Below are 20,711 nucleotides of genomic sequence, written 5' to 3' on the forward strand. Positions count from 1 at the left end.
ACGATAGAAGAGTTAGTGACGAGGTCATTAGTTCGAGGGTTTACGGTTTTTCGGGCACTTCACACTATAGCCAGTATGACAAAAACTCTTGCAACAAAAGCAAAAGGCTGCCTTCTGACACAGGGTATTGCACGTCGATTTGTGATCGGCGGAGACGAATTTGGAGCACAAAGAACCGTTCTTACAATCTGCGGCTAGGTGACCGATTGCGTGGCAATTCAAGCAGTGTCGAGGCAAGAACACGAACTCTTCGACTGGGAGGCGTTCACATCCGATTTTCACTGAGACTTTGAGAAAGGTATCGAGGTCATTTTGCGTCGGAAAGTAGACTTTAAATGTTCGAGACTTGCCAAACTGTAGGGTTTTATTGCACTTGGGGATTAGCTCTTTAAGAGACTGTTCGTCTAGATCCTCCGGCACTCGCATGATTGCAGCTAAAAAAGCAGGTTCCTTGAGGGAGATGTTGAGCAACAGTTTTGCACGTTTATCCCTCACACTCCAACGGGATTCAGGAAACACCACTCCTCAACAGATGCTTTCATTTTGCTAACAAATGCAATAAATGAATCTTTCTCAAAAAATAATGTCCTAGTTGCAGCTTTCCTAGATTTTGAAGGGGCATATGACAATGTGAACCACCAAATCCTTTTAAATAAACTTGCAAACCTTGGAGTACCCCCTAAGCTAGTATCTTTTATTAAATCCTTCATAGAAGTGCGAAGTTTCATCGTTTGTGTTGGTTCAGCCTCTTCACCCCAAAAGACAATAACCAAAGGCCTACCTCAGGGAGCAGTCCTCAGTTGCCTCCTAGTTGCCCTATATCTCTGGGATATGAACCTACCCCACACGAATCTACAATATGCTGATGATCTAGTGCTATGGTCATCTGGCAACACCTTCCAGATAGCACAGTCAAATCTGCAAAAGTCACTTTTCCAGTTTGAAAAATTCCCTCAACATTCAGATTTACCCATTGCACCCACCAAGTCAAAAATAATCCAATTTCACCGGAAGCGAAACCATGTTAATGCAAAACTAACTCTAAATAAAACAACTATTCCAGAAGATAATCATATTAATTACTTAGGTCTCATGCTGGACCAAAAACTCAATTTCCAGCTCCACATTTCAAACACAATAAAAAAATGCTATAGAAAAGCAAATATACCAAAAAGACTTCTTTCCACACCCTGAGGTTGTAAGGATAAAACCTTACTCCAGTTTAATAAATCACATTTAAGACCCCACATTGACTATGGGCTCATCGTCTATGTTGCATGTACAAAGAACCAGATGCAAAAACTTGAAACCGCACAAAATGATATAATGCGTCTCATATTTGGTCTTAGGAAACCCACAAGCACCAAGTTTCTGCTTATGGAGAGTGGATTAGCAACAGTAAGGGAGAGGCGTAGCTTTCTCTTGACAAAGCATCTTACAAAAATTGAATCAAATAGCTCACACACACTACATAATTGGTTAAGAAATCCAGCCATGTATAGAGGCATTGCAGATGAGTATGCCAATATTCAGAATAAATTTCCCATATCCGCATAGTCTATTGCACCCACTTTCCCCAGAGCCCCCCCAGGGAGGTGGTCATGTCTCCTACTAAATAATGAGTTCTCAAAGTGGAATAAAGATTTAAACGCTATTGCTTTTGACCAAAAAATATTTGCCGAACTTAATAAAATTACCAATAAAAATCACTTACAAAAATTTGTTGATGGGTCAAAAATGAATGAGAAGGTTGCCAGTGGGGTTTTCCTTCCTCACCTGAATATTGCAATGGGTGGGAGATTATATAATAATTTATCTATAATGTCTGCTGAGTTAAATGCCATAATCATGGCATTAGAACACCTTAAAGAAAACCAACCTTTGATTGCAAATTCAAATAATATTATCATCTATTCAGACTCTTTATCAAGCCTTGAGTTGCTGGCATCAGCTCTTCACTTTAAGTTGGATATTGACACTTACCATTGTCTCAGTTTTATAGATACTCTTACTTCGAGCGGCATAAAAATTTACTTTTAGTACATTCCTAGCCACTCTGGATAAGTGGTAGTCATCAGGTTGGTGAAATAGTCAAAAATTCTATAAATATTGACCAGCCAAGTGGGAGACCAATCCCAATTAGAGATATTTACCGATGGAGGCTATCAGATACTAATTTTGAAAAGACTAATCCTATCCTTTCTCCCTTTCCCAATAAGTATCTTTCTAAAATTTAGCATAGAATTTGTTCCGGAACAAATGGACTAAATTTCCTTGCATTCTCATATAAGTTTTCTTATTCAAGTGGTTCAATTCCCCTGTCCCCTCTTTGCAGGCATTGTAATATGAATAATGAAACAATTGACCATTGCCTATTTGAATGTAATATGCTGACGTCTGCACAACATACCTTGCTTTCTAAACTGTTAAAATGCTTCAAACACCACAAAATCTCATTATCAGCCAAGAGCCTAGCCAACTATACCTGCACACAGAGCATAGAAATCGACATCTATCATCTTATATTTGAACTCCTAGAGTCGAAAGATCTGCTGAAAGATATCTGAATATATATAATAAACATGAGGCAATCAAGCCAGTAGCTCTGTAGCCCACAGAGTGAAGCAAAAGGAAAAGGGCTAAATAGTCTTACTGAAAAGCCCGCTTGCTGTTAAATAGAAGAAGAAAGAAGAAATCACACTAAACTCAGAAAAGAGGCTTTCCAGAAACGGAAGTTTATTAATAAAAGAGCCATTTATATTCCACGATAAAAGAGTTAGTGACGAGGTCATTAGTTCGAGGGTTTACGGTTTTTCGGGCACTTTACACTATAGCAAGTATGACCCTGCTTCTTGCGACCAACACTAACAGATATCTTCTGAAACGGGGTATCGGACGTAGATTTGTGATCGGCGGAGCCATATTTGGAACATAATGAACCATTCTTACAATCTGCGGCTAGGTGACCGATTGCGTGGCAATTAAAGCAGCGCCGAGGCAAGAAGACAAACTCTTCGACTGGGAGGCTTTCATATACGTCTCATATTTGGTCTTAGGAAACCCACAAGCACCAAGTTTCTGCTTATGGAGAGTGGATTAACAACAATAAGGGAGAGACGTAGCTTTCTCTTGATAAAACATCTTACAAAAATTGAATCAAATAGCTCACACACATTACATAATTGGTTAAGAAATCCAGCCATGTATAGAGGTATTGCAGATGAGTATGCCAATATTCAAAGAAGTTCCCTGTACCAGCAAAGTCTATTGCACCTACTTTCCCCAATCCCTCCATGGAATTGGTCATTTCCCATAATAAATACTGAATTTTCAAAATGGAATAAAGATTTAACCCCCATTGCTTTTGTCCAGAATAAATTTGCAGAACTTAATACAATTACCTATAAAAATCACTTCCAAATATTTGTTGATGGGTCAAAAATGAATGAGAAGGTTGCAAGTAGTGTTTTCCTTCCTCATCTGAAAATTGCAATGGGTGAGAGATTATTTAATAATTTATCTATAATGTCTACTGAGTTAAATGCCATAATCATGGCATTAGAACACCTTAAGCAAAACCAACCTTTGATTGAAAATTCGAATAATATTATCATCTATTCTAACTCTTTATCAAGCCTTGAGTTGCTGGCCTCAGCTCCTCAATATAAGTTGGACATTGACACTTATCAATGTCACAGTATTATTGATAATCTTGCTTCAAGTGGAATAAAAACTTACTTTCAGTATATTCCTAGCCACTCTGGCATAAGTGGTAATCATCAGGTTGATGAAATAGCAAAAAATGCTATAAATATTGACCAGCCAAGTGGGAGACCAATCCCAATTAGAGATATTTACCAATGGAGGCTATCAGACATTAATTTTAATAAGATTAATCCTATCTTTTCCCCCTTTCCCAATAAGTAGGGTGAATCAGGGAAAGTCCGACAGTGGGGTAAGTCCGATAACGACTTTCAATTTGTCTATGGTCCATTGTATCTGTGGGAGGCTTTCATATTTTCTTCCATATTAGTAGCAGTAGGCAACAGTGCCATCAACGTCTGGCAGAGGTAGCACGTCTTCTGTTCAGAGGGTTTTGAAGTTTTTTGGACGGCGTTTTTTTAGGAACACAGGTAACTGACTTTACTTTAACTTATGCAGATTATAAAGTAAGAGAGATATAGAATTTTTTTTTTATTTCTTATAAAATAGAAGACCAGGAGCATCTTCCTGATTTTTTAAAACAAGCTAATGTTATTAGTTGAAAAGATAAGAGGGGTGTCGGACTTACCCCCGAAAAAGCCCATCTGGGGAAAGTCCGACATGTCAGTCTTACCCCCTACGGGGGAAGTTTGGCTGGGGTGTCGGACTTACCCCATGTTACCAAAGATGGATATTTTAAATGGTAGAACAGATTCTAAGCTTTAAATAATAAAGGCTGAAGCCAGTAACCATCCTTAGATGGCTCTACTAACTTAGTGGAATGTAGTGTTGTGTTGATCATTCATGTTTTGCAGTTCTGTGCCTGCTTTCGTTTATCTTTCTCCCTTGTAATTTTTTTTCCGTCTTAACCTTTACTTGTGACCTGCCGTGCAAAACGTGTAGCAAAGTAGAAATGCTACTTGGCATGTATCAAATTTGTTGGCAGATTTTGTCTGAAAATACCCTTTTTATATATAAAATAATTTTTGCTCAAAGAAAAGGTGTCAAAACACAAGTCGTGCTCCGCCGTGCAAAAAGTGGGATAGCATATTAGCAATGCTACTGGACAGTTTTCATGGCCTAGTAAAATTTGTTGGCATTTTTTTTTCAAAAATACCAGTCTTCCACTATCCCCAAATTTTTGGGGATTTCCCCCAAAATCTATCTTCTCATAAACATTCTCAAAATCGGTTCCCCAAAAATCCCCTTTCTTTCAGGGTTGCCACCCCTAGTGATTTAAAACTGACGACAATCCACCCCTAGTAACTATTACTTTCACTTGACTTGAAATAATTTTTTCACTATTTTCAAAAGTTTATGTCTCAATTATTTACTACACATCAAAGCCAGACATAGATCATTGAATTACTGACCTTTCTTCCTATGCTAGTAAAAGTATACTGACCTTTTTATAGTTGTAGTACAGTGATCAATGAATATTAAGAATGCAGTTGGGTGTGTATTATTTTTATAATACCAGTATCATTGGAGTGTACAACTCAATCCATAAACTATCAGCAGTTAGCTATATACTGCATACTTGAGACTTTGAATACTATGCACCATTAGCAGTATTAGAGTAAATATGAGACAGTACTTTAATATGATTAAATATGATTAAGAAAACTATTGATATTTCTAACCGCAAGCTATACTAAGTTACATTTGTTACTTTTCTGAAAATTTTACCTATAGAAATACTTCTTGCTCAAAGAAAAGCTGTCAAATCACAGATTTTGTTGCTAAAGTGTTGGCAGCTTTTGGAATTCTGCTACTGGCAGTTTTGGAATTTTTTGCACACCTGCTTGTGACAGGTTTTCTAATACATTCATCAATTCATTCATAAGTCCCCTTTAAATAAATTCATCCATTCATTCATAATTCCTTTGTCTTTTCTAGATGCCTAGAAATTATGTTTGGAAAACACAACGTGGGGTTGGAGGACCATATGATGCAACTCGGCTACAAAACGCGCTAGCAGAGATATCTTCAAAGAGAATGTCTATGCTACAGGCTTCGAAAGTATTTCAAATACTGCGCACTACCTTGCATGACCATCTTATGAAGAAGACAAAAGTCAAAAAAACAGTTTGTGGTGGAGGGAGCAGTCAAGAAATTCCTGCTGAAATAGAAAAGGATATGACTCAGGGTCTCCGAATACTTTGAAAAGTGGGGCATAGGTCTCAGCAAGCAGGAATTGTTTGACCAAGTCCAAGACTATCTCATCAAGAACAAAGTTCAAACAAGATTTAAGGACAACCAACCTGGTCATGACTGGTGGGTGGGGTTCAAGTGCTAAAACAAAATTTCACTAAAGAAACCAGAAAGGTTAGAAAACAAAAGACTTTTGCAGCAATCTGACCCCTTCATAATGTATGGTTTTTATGAGCTGTTGTATGAAACTGCCACAGCAATGGATATTCTTGACAAGCCCCAGTGCTGGTTTAATTTGGATGGGACATCTTTCTGCAGGGATCCTGGCAACACGAAAGTTGCTGGAGCCAAAGGCTCACCAGTGACTCGTAGAACAGGTGGTAATGGACGTGAAAATACAACTGCCTTGGTTTGTATCAATGCAAACGGAGAAAAATTCACAACTTTAATAGTTTTCTTTGCAAAGAATACCTGGACCTCATGGATACCTGTAGATGGAGCTTTCCCTGGTGCATCTTACTCATCTACCAATAAAGGGTGGATGCCGTCTGATCTCTTTATGAACTGGTTTGAATTCCAGTTTCTTCCTCATGTAAAGGGAAAGGCACTTCTCATCTTAGATGGACATGGCACACATGCTCTTGCAAAACTTGTAAAGCTTTCTCTTGCTCTTGCAAAACTTGCAAACGAAAATAACGTGACAATTCTCAAGCTACCTCCACATGTATCCCACATGCTTCAACCTCTCAATAAAGTGGTTTTCAAGGGAATGAAAGTGTCTTATGATCAGAATCTCTCGAAATGGCAGGTGGAGCACCCTGGCAACATTCTGTCAAAGAAGGATTTTGTATGTCTCTTATCAAAGGTATGGGATACCTATTTCACTCCTAGTCTGATTGAAAAGTCGTTCAAAGCAACTGGAATCTTTGACCTGAGTGTTCCAATGAGAGTAAACCCATCCGTAATTGACCAAACCAAGTTTGAACCTACCAAGTTAAGACGCTATGCACAAATGAAAAAGGAGAAAGAGGAAAATTCAGGCACATCTAAAGCCACAACCACTGTCAACACTGAACTAGAAAAAATAACCTTTTCTGTTACCTTTAGTCCAAAGAAGTTGCTTGGCAACCAATCAAAAACTTTTGAAGAGATTCTTCTTGACTCAATCAAGCGGCCTGACCTACCATCAGTTTCAGGAATAGAAAAACGGAAGAAAATTGCACGAGAGGCAGAAGTGATAACATCAAAAGAACATCTAGAGGTGCTTAAAAGGGAAGAAAATCTGAAAGCAAAAGGCAAAGGGAAGAAGAAAAGTTCAGATGGGAAGGGTATAAAATCGAAAAAAAAAATTTTCCTAAGAGGGAAGCCAATAGAGATACGGGTGATAGCGAATCAGACATCAGCCTTGAACTTGGCTCTTATGAGGATGATCAGAGTATTCAAGATACTATTCAAGAAAGTGACAGTAATGACAAGGAGACACCCAGTAAGCAAAAGATTGTTCCCAAGCTAAATGAGTACTATGCAGTTAGATACGATGCAAGGAATGACGAACAAGGTTACATAGGAAGGGTTCTAGACTTTCCTGACGAGGGAAAAGTTAAGCTCAAGTTTCTTCACTGCTTGATTCTTGCCACCTACTCTTTCAATTGGCCAAAGAAAGACGATATCGATACTGTGGATGACAAATACATTTTGCAGGACCAGTAAACTTAGTGGGAAAACCAGACTGTTTGAAATAACCCAACACTGTCAAGTTATTGTATTGTACAAGTCAGTTACTGACAAGCGTCAGTAGATCTTTGTTTTATGCCCATACACGTAAGCTACAACATCTATGAGTAACTGTTTGTATCTGGAGTCAAACCATATTTTGTGTGATATGTTTTTCTTTTTTAAAATACAAGCAATCATTTACATTCAGTGATTTGAGCACCTCGGCTATGATACTTGTAACATTTATCTGTTGGGTAAGTCCGACACTGTCGGAGTTACCCCACAGCAGCAGAAAAAAGTATGGTCTGGCCTTTTGATGCCAGTCAGTTTGTCATAAAAATTGTTTGCTTATGGACTTATACTGATTTCTTGATGCCCTTTAAGATGGTGAAGTCATATTATTTTTGACATATTGTTGAAAAAAGCTAGTAGGATATGTTGCACTTCCCCCAAAGCTGGGGTAAGTCCAACATAGCAGGCTCCACCAACTTTGAGACCTGGTGATGGGCTACAAGCACAGTATATGGGAAAGTCAGAAAGTGAATAATATGGGAAACTGTTGTAAAAAAAAGGTTGATTGAAGATGATATGAGATACTCCTAAAAAAAAATCTTGAGAGTCAATTTAACAAAAAAAAACATGTTAAGGTGTCGGACTTTCCCCGATTCACCCTATCTTTCTAAAATTTATCATAGAATTCGTTCTGGAACAAATGGACTAAATTTCCTTGCATTCTCATATAAGCTTTCTAATTCAAGTGGTTCAATTCCCCTGTCCCCTCTTTGCAGGCATTGTAATATGAATAATGAAACAATTGACCATTGCCTATTTGAATGTAATATGCTGACGTCTGCACAACATATCTTGCTTTGTAAACTGTTAAAATATTTCAAACACCACAAAATCCCACTATCAGCCAAGAGCCTAGCCAACTATACCTGCACACAGAGCATAGAAATCGACATCTATCATCTTATATTTGAACTCCTAGAGTCGAAAGATCTGCTGAAAGATATCTGAATATATCTAATAAATATGAAGCAATCAAGCCAGTTGCTCTATAGCCCACAGAGTGAAGCAAAAGGAAAAGGGCTAAATAGTTTTACTGAAAAGCCCGCCTGCTGTTAAATAGAAGAAGAAGAAGATATCCGATTTTCACTGAGACTTTGAGAAAGGTATTGAGGTCATTTCGTGTCGGAAAGTAAACTTTAAATGTTCGAGACTTGCCACACTGTAGGGTTTTATTGCACTTGAGGGATTAGCTGTTTAAGAGACTGTTGGTCTAGATCCTCTGGCACTCGCATGATCGCAGCTAAAAAATCAGGTCCCTTAAGGGAAATGTTGAGTGACGGTTTTACACACTTAGCTGCATCCACAATCTGGCTCGCGGTTTACTTGGAACGAACTACGAGTTTCCAATGGGTCTTGTAGCGGCGTAATTCAGTTTTATCGCCGTCTGGACAGGGACACAATTTGTCGATAAGTGCTTTGCGTTCGTTTGGGCATTTTAAGTCTGTTGGAGGGTCTTTGAGTATCACAGAGTAAAGCAGCCTTGGGGGTGCAGTTTGGGACAATCGAGATTTATCTGGCAGGGTGACTGTAGAGCAGCTATTATTTAGCATAAATCCATCAGATTTTCTGGAGAGTTCATTTACTTTGGACACCATTGTAGCGTGAACTGCCTCACCGATGGCGGGTACTTCGCATGGACTAAATATCACAAATTTTGGGATTGGGACATTTTGCTTTGCCGCAGAGACTAGCGACTTGCTCATATCAGTTATGTTGTCCTCATCTTTGGCATATGAAACCATCTGGCTTTGAATGTCCAACTCGCTGTGAAGGGTCTTTTTAGCTTGTATGATTGTATCATGTTCGAAATAGTTTACTGCGTTTTCTTCTTCTATTTCACAGCAGGCGGGCTTTTCAGTACTACTATTTAGCCCTTTTCCTTTTGCTTCACTCTGTGGGCTACAGAGCTACTGGCTTGATTGCCTCTTATTTATTAAATTAGATATTCTCAGATATCTTTCAGTAGATCTTTCGACTCAAGGAGTTCAAAAATAAGGTGATAGATGTCGATTTCTATGCTCTGTGTGCAGGTATAGTTGGCTAGGCTCTTGGCTGATAGTGAGATTTTGTGGTGTTTGAAGCATTTTAAAAGTTTACAAAGCAAGGTATGTTGTGCAGACATCAGCATATTACATTCAAATAGGCAGTGGTCAATTGTTTCATTATTCATATTACAATACCTGCAAAGAGGGGACAGGGGAACTGAACCACTTGAATTTGGAAACTGGTACGAGAATGCAAGAAAGTTTAGTCCATTTGTTCCAGAACGAATTCTATGATAAATTTTAGAAAAATACTTATTGGGAAAGGAGGAAAGGATAGGATTATTCTTATTAAACATAGTATCTGATAGTCTCCATCGATAAATATCTCTAATGGGGATTGGTCTCCCACTTGGCTGGTCAATATTTATAGCATTTTTTGCTATTTCATCAAACTGATGATTACCACTTATACCAGAGTGGCTAGAAATATACTGAAGATAAGTTCTTATGCCACTTGAAGCAAGATTATCTATAATACTAAGACAATGATAAGTGTCAATGTGCAACTTATACTGAGGAGCTGAGGTCACCAGCTCAAGGCTTGATAAAGAGTCGGAATAGACTACAATATTTTTTGAATTAGCAATCAAAGGTTGGTTTTCCATAAGGTGTTCCAATGCCATGATTATGGTATTTAATTCAGCAGACATTATAGATACATTATTATACAATCTCTCACCCATTGCAATTTTCAGGTGAGGAAGGAAAGCACCACTTGCTACCTTCTCATTCATTTTGGACCCATCAACAAAGATTTGGAAGTGGTTTTTATAAGTAATTGTATTAAGTTCAGCAAATATTTTTTGGACAAAAGCAATAGGGGTTAAATCTTTATTCCAGTTTGAAAATTCAGTATTTATTATGGGAATTGACCAATTCCATGGAAGGGATTGGGGGAAAGCAGGTACAATAGACTTTGCGGGTACAGGAAACTTCTTCTGAATATTGGCATACTCATCTGCAATGCCTCTATACATGGCTGGATTTCTTAACCAAGTATGTAGGGTGTGTGAGTTATTTGATTCAATTTTTGTAATATGTTTTGTCCAGAGAAAGCTATGTCTCTCCCTTATTGTTGTTATACCACTCTCCATAAGCAGAAACTTGGTGCTTGTGGATTTCCTAAGACCAAATATGACATGTATTATATCATTTTGTATTGTTTCAATTTTTTGCATCTGGGTCTTTGCACATGCACCATAGATGATGAGCCCATAGTCAATATGGGGTCTTATATGTGATTTATAAAACTGGAGTAAGGTTTTCTCCTTACAGCCCCAGGGTGTGGAAAGAAGTCTTTTTAGTATATTTGTTTTTCTATAGCATTTTTTTATTCTGTTTGAAATGTGGAGGTGGATATTAAGTTTTTGGTCTAGCATGAGACCTAGAGAATTAATATGATTATCTTCTGGAATAGTTGTTCCATTTAGAGTTAGTCTTGCATTAACATGATTTTGCTTTTGGTGAAATTGGATTATTTTTGACTTGGTAGTTGCAATGGGTATATCTGAATGTGGAGAAAATTTTTCAAATCGGAAAAGTGACTTGGAGCTTCGACTGTGCTATCTCAAAGGTGTTGCCAGATGACCATAGCACCAGATCACCAGCATATTGTAGATTCGTGTGGGGGAGGTTCATGTCCCAGAGATATAGGGCAAGAAGGAGGCAGCTGAGGACTGCTCTCTGAGGAAGACCTTTGATTATTGTCTTTTGGGGTGAAGAGGCTGAACCTACACAAACAATAAAACTTTGCAATTCTATGAAAGATTTTATAAAAGATACTAGCTTGGGGGGGGGGGGGTAGTCCAAGGTTTGCAAGTTTGTTTAGAAGGATTTGGTGGTTCACATTGTTATATGCCCCTTGAAAATCTAGGAAAGCTGCAACTAGAACATTTTTTTTTTAGAATGATTCATTTATTGCATTTGTTAACAGTATGAAAGCATCTGTTGAGGAGTGGTGTTTCCTGAAACCAGTTTGAGTGTGAGGGATCATATTAATTTTTTCAACAAACCAGAGGAGTTGGTAATATATCATTTTCTCCATTATTTTCCCCATCACAGGAGTAATCATTATAGGCCTATAAGACTCAGGGAACATAGAAGATGCCCAAGCATGATTATAACAATTTAGAAGTTCCTGTTTGTATGAAGGGGTGAGATTCTTTATCCATTTAGGGTGTATATTGTCATAGCTGCCGCTAGTCTTGGTCCTAATATGATGTATTGCATTATTCATTTCCTAGATTGAAAATGGGCTGGAAATATACTCGGATCCTGGACATGGTTGGTAACTTGGTTTTATAGGAATTGGGGACATTTTGCTGCAATTATTTGATGTTAGCTTATTAACAAAATGAGTGGCAAATTGCTTAGCTTTTTCATTATCATTGTCATAATGGGTATTATTATGAGTAAGCTCATACAGGAGTGGGTTGGGGGAAGTCTTTTTCCCACAGATGTGGCTTATGACTTTATGTATAATTGGCTCATGTGTTTCTCTGGAGAGATTATTTGCAAAATTATTACAGTAGTCATATTTAGCATTTATTATAGTCCTTTTTAGTGCTTTTCACAATCTGATCAAATTTCACCCCTTCAGTGAGTGATCTGCTCAAAAAGTTCAGAACTGGGTTGAATACCACCTTTTCAGTCATCACTTTCACACAAAAACAGCCAAAGTCCACTGAATCACACAATATTAGGAACAAGGGAAGCATCAGAACCTGCTCACCAATTCCCTGCAATTTAAGCGTAACTAAATACTGGCAGGTACATACTGCGCTTGCAGCAGGAACCCTCCCCTCTTCTGCTTATTAACAAACTCTCAGTTTGTTGTGTTAACACCTTGCTTTTGGATATTAACCTTTTAATAAAGTAAGGTTTCACCCTGTGCGATTCCCTACAGAGATTGATAATCGGCTTATTTTATTTACTTGCTATTGACGTTTTTGCTGCTTGAACTTAAATTCCCTTGGGATTTAGTGACTTAGTAAGTACTGAGATTCAGACAGAATGATTTAATTATCTTTGAGGATTGTACTCTTTGTGCACAGCCGCGATACTGATAACATATATTAGGCAATAAGCAGAAGAGGGGAGGGTTCCTGCTGCAAGCGCAGTATGTACCTGCCAGTATTTAGTTACCCTTAAATTGCAGGGAATTGGTGAGCAGGTTCTCTGGGAGCACTTGGGAAAACACTGGGAGCACTTGGGATTCTATATACAGCACTGACAAGTATCAAGGATCTATAGTTGTATGTTCTGGTCCAAACAGACTTAATTCACTCAATAGTCAGAGATTAAGATGAATGATGCTAACCTTTAGACCATCCTTTATAAATAAGCACACTCTTTGACATCACTGTAAAAAGATTCAGGTTCATCAAGCATATATACCAATATATACCAATTCAGGGTATATATTTGCACATTAGGGGGGTGGGGGTAATTTTATTTCTGATTTAAATGAGAGGTAAGTTTAAACTTTCCCCCACCCCCTAATGTGCAAATATATACCCTGAAGTGGTATATATAGGGGTGGAGGCTAAAATTCCTTTCTGACAAAAATGATTATTATATTTGTAAAGAGCATAAAAGAAAGGAATTGAGTGGTATATTCACTTTAGTTGTTACTCAATAATGATTTGGTAAATATTTACCAAATTTTAACCCCATCCCTATATATATACCAATTCAGGGTATATATTTGCACATTAGGGGAGTGGGGGTAAATTTTATTTCTGATATAAATGAGAGGTGAGTTTAAACTTTCCCCGACCCCCTAAATGTGCAAATATATACCTTGAATTGGTATATATAGGGGTTGGGGGTAAAATTCATTTCTGACAAAAATTATTATTATATTTAGAAAGAGCATAAAAAAAGGCATCAAGTGGTATGTTTATGTTATTTGTAAGTCAATAATATGAATAACAAAAAATCTACCAACTTGACTTTTTAAAAGAGACCATATAATGCACCAGTACCATATTTTGTTAATATAAACATTTACCTGGAATTTTACATATGTCTATAGGAAGTTTAATAAACAATATTATACCTTAATTTTCAGTTTTCAGCTTCTTTTTCTTTGGTTTTATTTTTAAAAGTAAATTCCTGTTATTTAGGTAGGCCTAGAAAATTAAACCATATCAATATTTCTTATCCCTAAATTTAGGAAATGTAGTTGCAGATCTTTGTAATTTCATAAACTGGGATTGAGAAAGGTTGTGAAAATAGGTTACTTTTCTTGTACTTTATTTTAAACAGAAAATCTAGCCTATGTTGCAGGGTTTCACTTTATCTAAAAATTATATTGGTAAAATTCTACTTTAGCTAATTTTGGCTGTCTTGGAAAGGGGTTAAGTTACAAAAATAAACTTTCAGGGATGGGTCTACAGGCTAAAGTATGTCCCGAGAAGGTATTCTGAAGTACCTAACCCCACTCCTTCTCCCTCTGGAGGGTCCTGACCTTTGATAGCCTTCAAAAATCTGTGTGTTATAAAAGTGAAACCTTGCAAGATAGATATTCTGCTTAAATGAAGTACAACAAAATTATTTTCAGCTTCAAAACTTTGCTCAATCCCAATTTATAAGTTTTTAAAGACATGCGAATACATTTCCTAAATTTTGAAAAAAAAACATTGATATGGCTTAAAATCGTACCCCAATAAAAGGAATTGCATTTTCAGAACTAAACCTAGAAAATAAGAAACTGATAACTCAAAATTAAGGTAAAATGTTGTTCTGTCAAAATTTTAAAGGACATAGATCAATCATGTAAGCAAATTTCAGGACTCTCTATAGAGAAAAGGAGTGGAGTTAGATATTTAAAAATACCTGCCTAGGACATACTTTAGCCTGTAGACCCATCCCTAAAAGTTTCATTTTCATAACCTAACCCCTTTTCAAGGTTGTCAAAAGTAACTAAAGTAGAATTTTACCATTATATTAGCTAACAGTAAGATTTTTAAAGGTCAGTGCCCTCCTTTGGAGTATAGGCTAGGTAAGTAGGCTAGCCTATTTCAAAATACCTTCCCAGGACATATTTTAGACTGAAGATCCCTACCTGTAAGTCCAATCTTCCTAACCTAACTCCATTACAAGACAGCGAAACGTAGCTTGTTCAGAATTATACTTTTTATTGTTACTTACTTGACATAGGGCACCTCACAATCTGCTTCTTTAGATTTAGAAAACTCTTCCAAAGGATCGTATACTTTGAGTCCCAGTTCTTCACATTTTTGCTTAGCTTCATTCTCATGGACGACAATTTTCCCTAAAGCTATCCATTTGTTGTTAAATTGTCTTAAAAGATGCTGCTTTAATAGAGTAGGAGTCACTTTCATTTTTATGGCAGAATTTTTATTTAAACATAGGCCTATCTACTATCTATATGGCTTAGTGCGAAGCGTTAAGCATTACCTATATATTTTACATATTTTTAAATTTTACATAGATGACAGCACAAAACTTAAGAGCAAAAGTGTGTTGAGAGCAATGGTTTTTATAGGACACAGGCTTGGCTTGTCACTCCACCTGTTTTTGTCTTTTATATGACAATCCCCATAAAAAAAAATAAGGTGCGACCATATCTGATGGAGCTATGATGGCACTTTCGATGTTGACTTTCAAAAGGCCATATTTAAAGGCTTTCAGTGGGAAGGATTTCTTAAGTCCCAGGAAATATTTCACAGCTTTCTTTGGAGTGCAAGCATAAACCTGGCTATTGAAGTACGGAAGACATAATGTGACAGATATGTGAAAAATGAGTTATATAGTGGTTCTACTGAAATCAGGTACGCCCGATTAATTGCTTTAATCAGAATAATGCCCGTATTCTCTTTGGTTCTTGAGATATTCTCAATTTTATAATTGACTTTGAGAAAAATAACCAAAATTTCCACCATTTTTGCAGACCAAAAATTGTAAAGTACACGGTTCTTTCACAGTCAGGAAGATTGTCACATAATGCTTTTTAAACTTTTGGATTTTGATTGTCCAACATCGCAAACAACGTAAATCGGCCATAATACATAACTTTCATCATACTCTGCCAAAAAGATAAAATCTCAAATAACAATTGATAGAACATCAATTTTCATTCAGCGTCCACCAATGACGATAATATATTTTCTACTTGGATAATAGTTTTACCTCTTTGTCTGGGTTATAGCCAAAATTGACTATTTTCGTATTAATCTAAAAACCTTTTTTCACAAAAAAATTTCAAAGAAAAATAAACAGCTCCATTAAACCAAAAATGAGCAGAAATAAAGTCAAATAATCTTTCAAGTATGAAAATATCACCATCAATGAATAAATAAAACCCAAAACATACAGCATTCATAGGCAGCGCAAAAGCACTGCCTAAGTAAAGTGCAATGTAGGCACAATGTATTACTTATTTTTATTTTATTTTTTTTAAACGAGGGCACTTCGTATAAAAAGAGTTGTATAAACTTCAAGAAGAGCTCATTCGATTGGCAATTGAAGGGGCTAGTGCCTTCTTCAATAGTCGAAATTGATTGGACGGCAACCAAACCCCCTCCACTCCAATCATTTCCCCAAGCACATGCAGTTGACATTTTGAGATAGCCATTTTGTTCAGCGTAGTTGCAAGGTCCAGAAATTATGTGTTTGAGGATTGCAACCCCCCGAGCAAGGGTTGTAGGCTATAGCCTGGGGGTATAGAAGGTTTTTATAGAAAGGGTGGTCGTATAAGCTTCAGAGGGGGCTTTTTGGATTTGTAATCAAAAGTTATAGTGCCCTTTTTAAGAGTTAAAGTGACCAAAGGGCAGCTACAACCCCCCTCCCACCACGCTCATCATTCCCCCAAACACATCCACTTAAAACTTTGAGATAGCCATTTTGTTCAGTGTAGTTGAAAGGTCCAGTAATTGTGCATTTGAAGATGACAAACCCCCACTGCCTTCAAGGCAAGGGGTGTAAGTTATGCCCCGGAGGTATATAATGTTTAAATGGAAAGGGTGTTGATATAAACTTCAGAGGGGGCTCATTGGATGGGAAATTAGAAATTCTAGTGCCCTTTTTAATAGTCAAAATGATAAGAGGGCAACTAGCTCCCCCCTTACAGTCTGTTTTCTCCAAATGCATCCAATGGAAAATTTGAGATAGCCATTTGTTCAGAAGCAGTTCAAAGATCACATAACACGGCCTTTGGGGTTGACACAACTCCCCAGAGTCTGGGGGGCAGGATTGTAAGTTATTCCCTGGGGACGTATAAGCTTTTTGTGGAAGGGTTGGTTGCGTGAACTTTAGAGGAAGCTCATTTGATTGGAAATTTAAAGTTCTAGTTCCTTTTTAAGAGTCAAAGTTGATGGAGAGCTACTAGCCCCCCTTCCCTGAAACCATGTTTTCCCCAAACGTATCTGATCAAAATTATGAGGTAGCCATTTTATTCAAAGTACTCTGATGAGCGTACAACATTGGCTTCAGGGTGGACACAACCATCCAGAGCCTAGGGGTGAGGGTTGTAAGTTGTGCCCCGGGGATATAAGGTTTTTATGGAACGGTTGGGCGTATAAACTTCGGATCGGATGGCGCTTATTCGATTGAAAGTCGGAAGATCCAATACCCTTTTTAAGAGTCAAGAGTGAATGGAAGGCAACTAGCCCTTCCCCCCCAAGCCTATTATTCCCCAAAACACATCCAATCAAAATGTTAAGAAAACTTATTCGTTCAGCATTATTGAAAGGTCCACTAATTATGTCTTTGGGGATGTTAACCTCCCCACAGTCCTCAGGTTAAGGCCTGTAAGTTAGGCAATTTGTTCATTGCTTACATATAGTATATACTATTGAGAAAATAATGCATGTTTGAAGTTTATAATAGGCAGCGCATCAGCGCTGCATAGGCAAGGAGTGATCTGGGCACAACGTATTATTTATTTATTATATTTTTTAGACCAGGGGAATGTGTATAGAAGGAGTTTGTAGAAACTTTAAAAAGGGCTCATTCAATTCGAAATTGAACGGGGTAATGCAATCTTTAATAGTCGAAAGTGATTGGAGGGTAACCAACACACCTCCCACACTCATCATTTCCCCAAACAAATCCAGTCAAAATTTTGAGGTGGCCATTTTGTTCAGCGTAGTGGAAAGGTCCAGAAATTATATCTTTGAGAATGAAAACCCCCCACAACCCTAAGGGCAGGGGTTGTGAGTAATGCACTGGGCATATATTTTTTTATAGAAAGGGTGGTCGTATAAACTTGCGAGGGCCCTATTGGATGGATGATCAGAGGCTCTAGTGCCATTTTTAAGAGTCAAAGTGATCAGAGGGCATATACCCCCCCCCCCCCCCAAATGTCGTATTTTTCCGAAATACATCTGATTTGAATTTTGAGATGGTCATTTGTTGTCGTAGAAACTTTAAAAAGGCTCATTCAATTGAAAATTGCAAGGGATAGTGACCTTTTCAATATTCAAAAGTGACAGGAGGGCGACAAGCCCCCTCCTCCCACGCCCAATTTTTCCCAAATCACATCCAATCAAAATTTTGAGATAACCAATTTGTTCAGTAGTTGTTAGGTCTGGAAAATATGTCTTTGAGGAAGACACCCCCTTCCCCCAGAGCCCTCAGCGCAAGGGTTGTAAATTATGCCCTGAGGGCATATAAGGTTTTTATGGAAAGAGTGGTCGTATAAACTTCTGAGGGGGCTCATTAGACTAGAAGTCAGAAGCTCTAGTGTCCTTTTTAAGAGTCACATTGATCGGAGGCCAGCTATCACCTCCCCCCCCCCCCGTCGTATTTTCCCCGAATGCATCCGATAGAAATTTGGAGATGGTAATTTTTTGTCGTAGAAACCTTGAAAATAGCTCATTCGATTGGAAATTGAAAGTCCTAGTGTTATTTTTAACAGTCAAAAGTGACTGGTGAGTAACAAGCCCCCCCCCCTGCCCATCGCACGGCCATCATTTCTCCAAAAACAATTTTGAGACAGCTGTTTTGTTCAGCGTAGTTGAAAGCTCTGGAATTTATGTCTTTGAGTATGACCCCCCCCCACAGCCCTCAGCGTAAGGGTTGTAAGTCATGCTCCAAGGGCATATAAGGTTCACTTGGAAAGGGAGGTTGCATAAACTATGAAGGGGCTCATATAGTTGGAAATGAAAAGTTCCAGGGCCCCTTTCAAGAGTCAGAGTAATCGGCGGGTAGCCTCCACGTCGTATTTTCCCCAAATACATTCGATAGAAATTTTAGATAGCTATTTGTTCAAAAACAGTCAAAAGATCATATAACAAGGTCTTTGGGGTTGACACAATCTCCCACAGTCTAGGAGTAATTGTTGTAAGTTATGCTCTAAGGGCATATAAGGTTTTTATGGAAGGGGTGGTCGTGTGAACTTAGAATAGGCTTATTTGAGTGTAAATGTATAGTTTTAGGCCCCTTTTAAGAGGCAAAAGTGATGGAGAGCAACTAGCCCCCCCCTTTCCTGACATCCTCTTTTCCCGAAACGCATTCAATTGAAATCGTTAGATAGCCATTTTGTTGCGTGTAGTCCAATAGTCACATAACAATGTCTATATGGTGGACACAACCCGCCAGAGCTCAGGGGGCAAGGGCTGTAAGTTATTCCCTGGGGCATATAAGGTTCTTGTGGAACGGGTGGTCGTATAAACTTTGGATTGGATAGAGCTCCTTTGATTGAAAGTTGGAAATTTTAGTGCCCTTTTTAAAAGTCAAAAGTGAATCAAGGACAATCAGACCTCCCCCACCTAGCCTATCATTTCCCAAAAAATATCTGGTCAAAATTCTAAGAGAGCTATTTGGTTCAGTATTGTTGTAAATTCCACTAATTATGTCTTAGGGGATGTCAACCTCCTCACAGTCTTCAGGGCAAGTGCTGTAAGTTAAGCAATGCATTCATTGTTTACATTGAGAAAGGTTTATTTGTTTAAACTTTAATTTTCAAGAAGATGAAGGGCATTAAGGGGAGCCTTTCAGAGTATGCTGAGGGGAGTGTTGGACTAAAACAAAAGACATTATGTGAATAAGGATTGTTGAAAGGGTGTAACTCAGGAATAACTAAGCATATTGGTTAGGAATATTCAGGAAATGATAAGGGAGATGATCAAAAAGACAATATTTGCATGCTACCAAAACCACTACAACTACCACTATTACTACTACACTACTCAATTTACAATATTAGGGGGAAATTTGAACTAAATCAAAAGAAGCTATGTCCTTGCACGTTATCAAAAAAGCGTATCTCAATAGTTGATTTGGGTATTAAGTTGAGACTTTCAGAGAATGCTCATAGGGGAAGATCATCTGACCAAAAGGCAATATGTGCACACTACTGCTAGTACTACTGTTACTGCTACATTTATTACTACTACTACTGCTTCTATTGCAACTACTTGTAAGGCTAAGAGCATTGAGATGAAAAATTTCAAGAACTATATGAGCATACAGGTTATCAAAAGGAAAAATCAGCAATGTCATAGCAATAGCTAATTGCATTAAGTTGAAACTTCCAGGAGTTGTTCTACTGACCAATAGGCAATATGGTAATATTACTGCTGCTACTAGTACTATCGCTATTACTACTAACATTATTGATAGTAATATTAATACTACTACTCTGACAACTATTACAACTATGCCTAAGGGTATGAAGGTGAAATTTCCAAGGAATTTTGAGGGGGAAAGGTGAACTGAATCACAACACGCCGTCTCTATACAGGTTGTTAAAAGGGTGTAACAGCAATATTTTATGAAACGTTTGGTGTGTAAAGTTGAAAGTAACAGGGCTTTTTGTGAGCGATATTGAACTAACCAAAAGAAAATATTAAATCTTAATGCTACTGCTTCTACTCATGCTACTACTACTTTTACTAGTATTTCTGCTTCTATTACTACTAATGCCACTAAAGCTTAGCTACTACTATCATTCCTACTGCTACTACTACTACTAGTACTATTAAAAATAAGTGTATTAAGGCAAAAAATTTGCGACATATAGAAACTATATGGAACTAAATCAGAACACAGTAT

The 20,711-nt window shown here is 37.7% G+C and overlaps 1 protein-coding gene across 1 annotated transcript in view; it reads right to left on the bottom strand.

Annotated features, from left to right (window-relative positions):
* mRpL37 (mitochondrial ribosomal protein L37) overlaps positions 1-15,069 on the bottom strand; it is a 53,701-nt gene extending 38,632 nt beyond the window's left edge. Inside the window, exon 1 of the mRNA XM_089091641.1 lies at positions 14,844-15,069. Coding sequence (XP_088947767.1) covers positions 14,844-15,037 — 194 coding nt within the window. The 5' untranslated portion in view covers positions 15,038-15,069. The remainder of the gene's footprint in view (positions 1-14,843) is intronic.
* Positions 15,070-20,711: the final 5,642 nt, after the last annotated feature.

Source organism: Artemia sp. Qi Xiang Cuo, chromosome 7 (genome assembly GCF_049724085.1).
Source record: "Artemia sp. Qi Xiang Cuo chromosome 7, ASM4972408v1, whole genome shotgun sequence".
NCBI lineage: Eukaryota > Metazoa > Arthropoda > Branchiopoda > Anostraca > Artemiidae > Artemia > Artemia sp. Qi Xiang Cuo.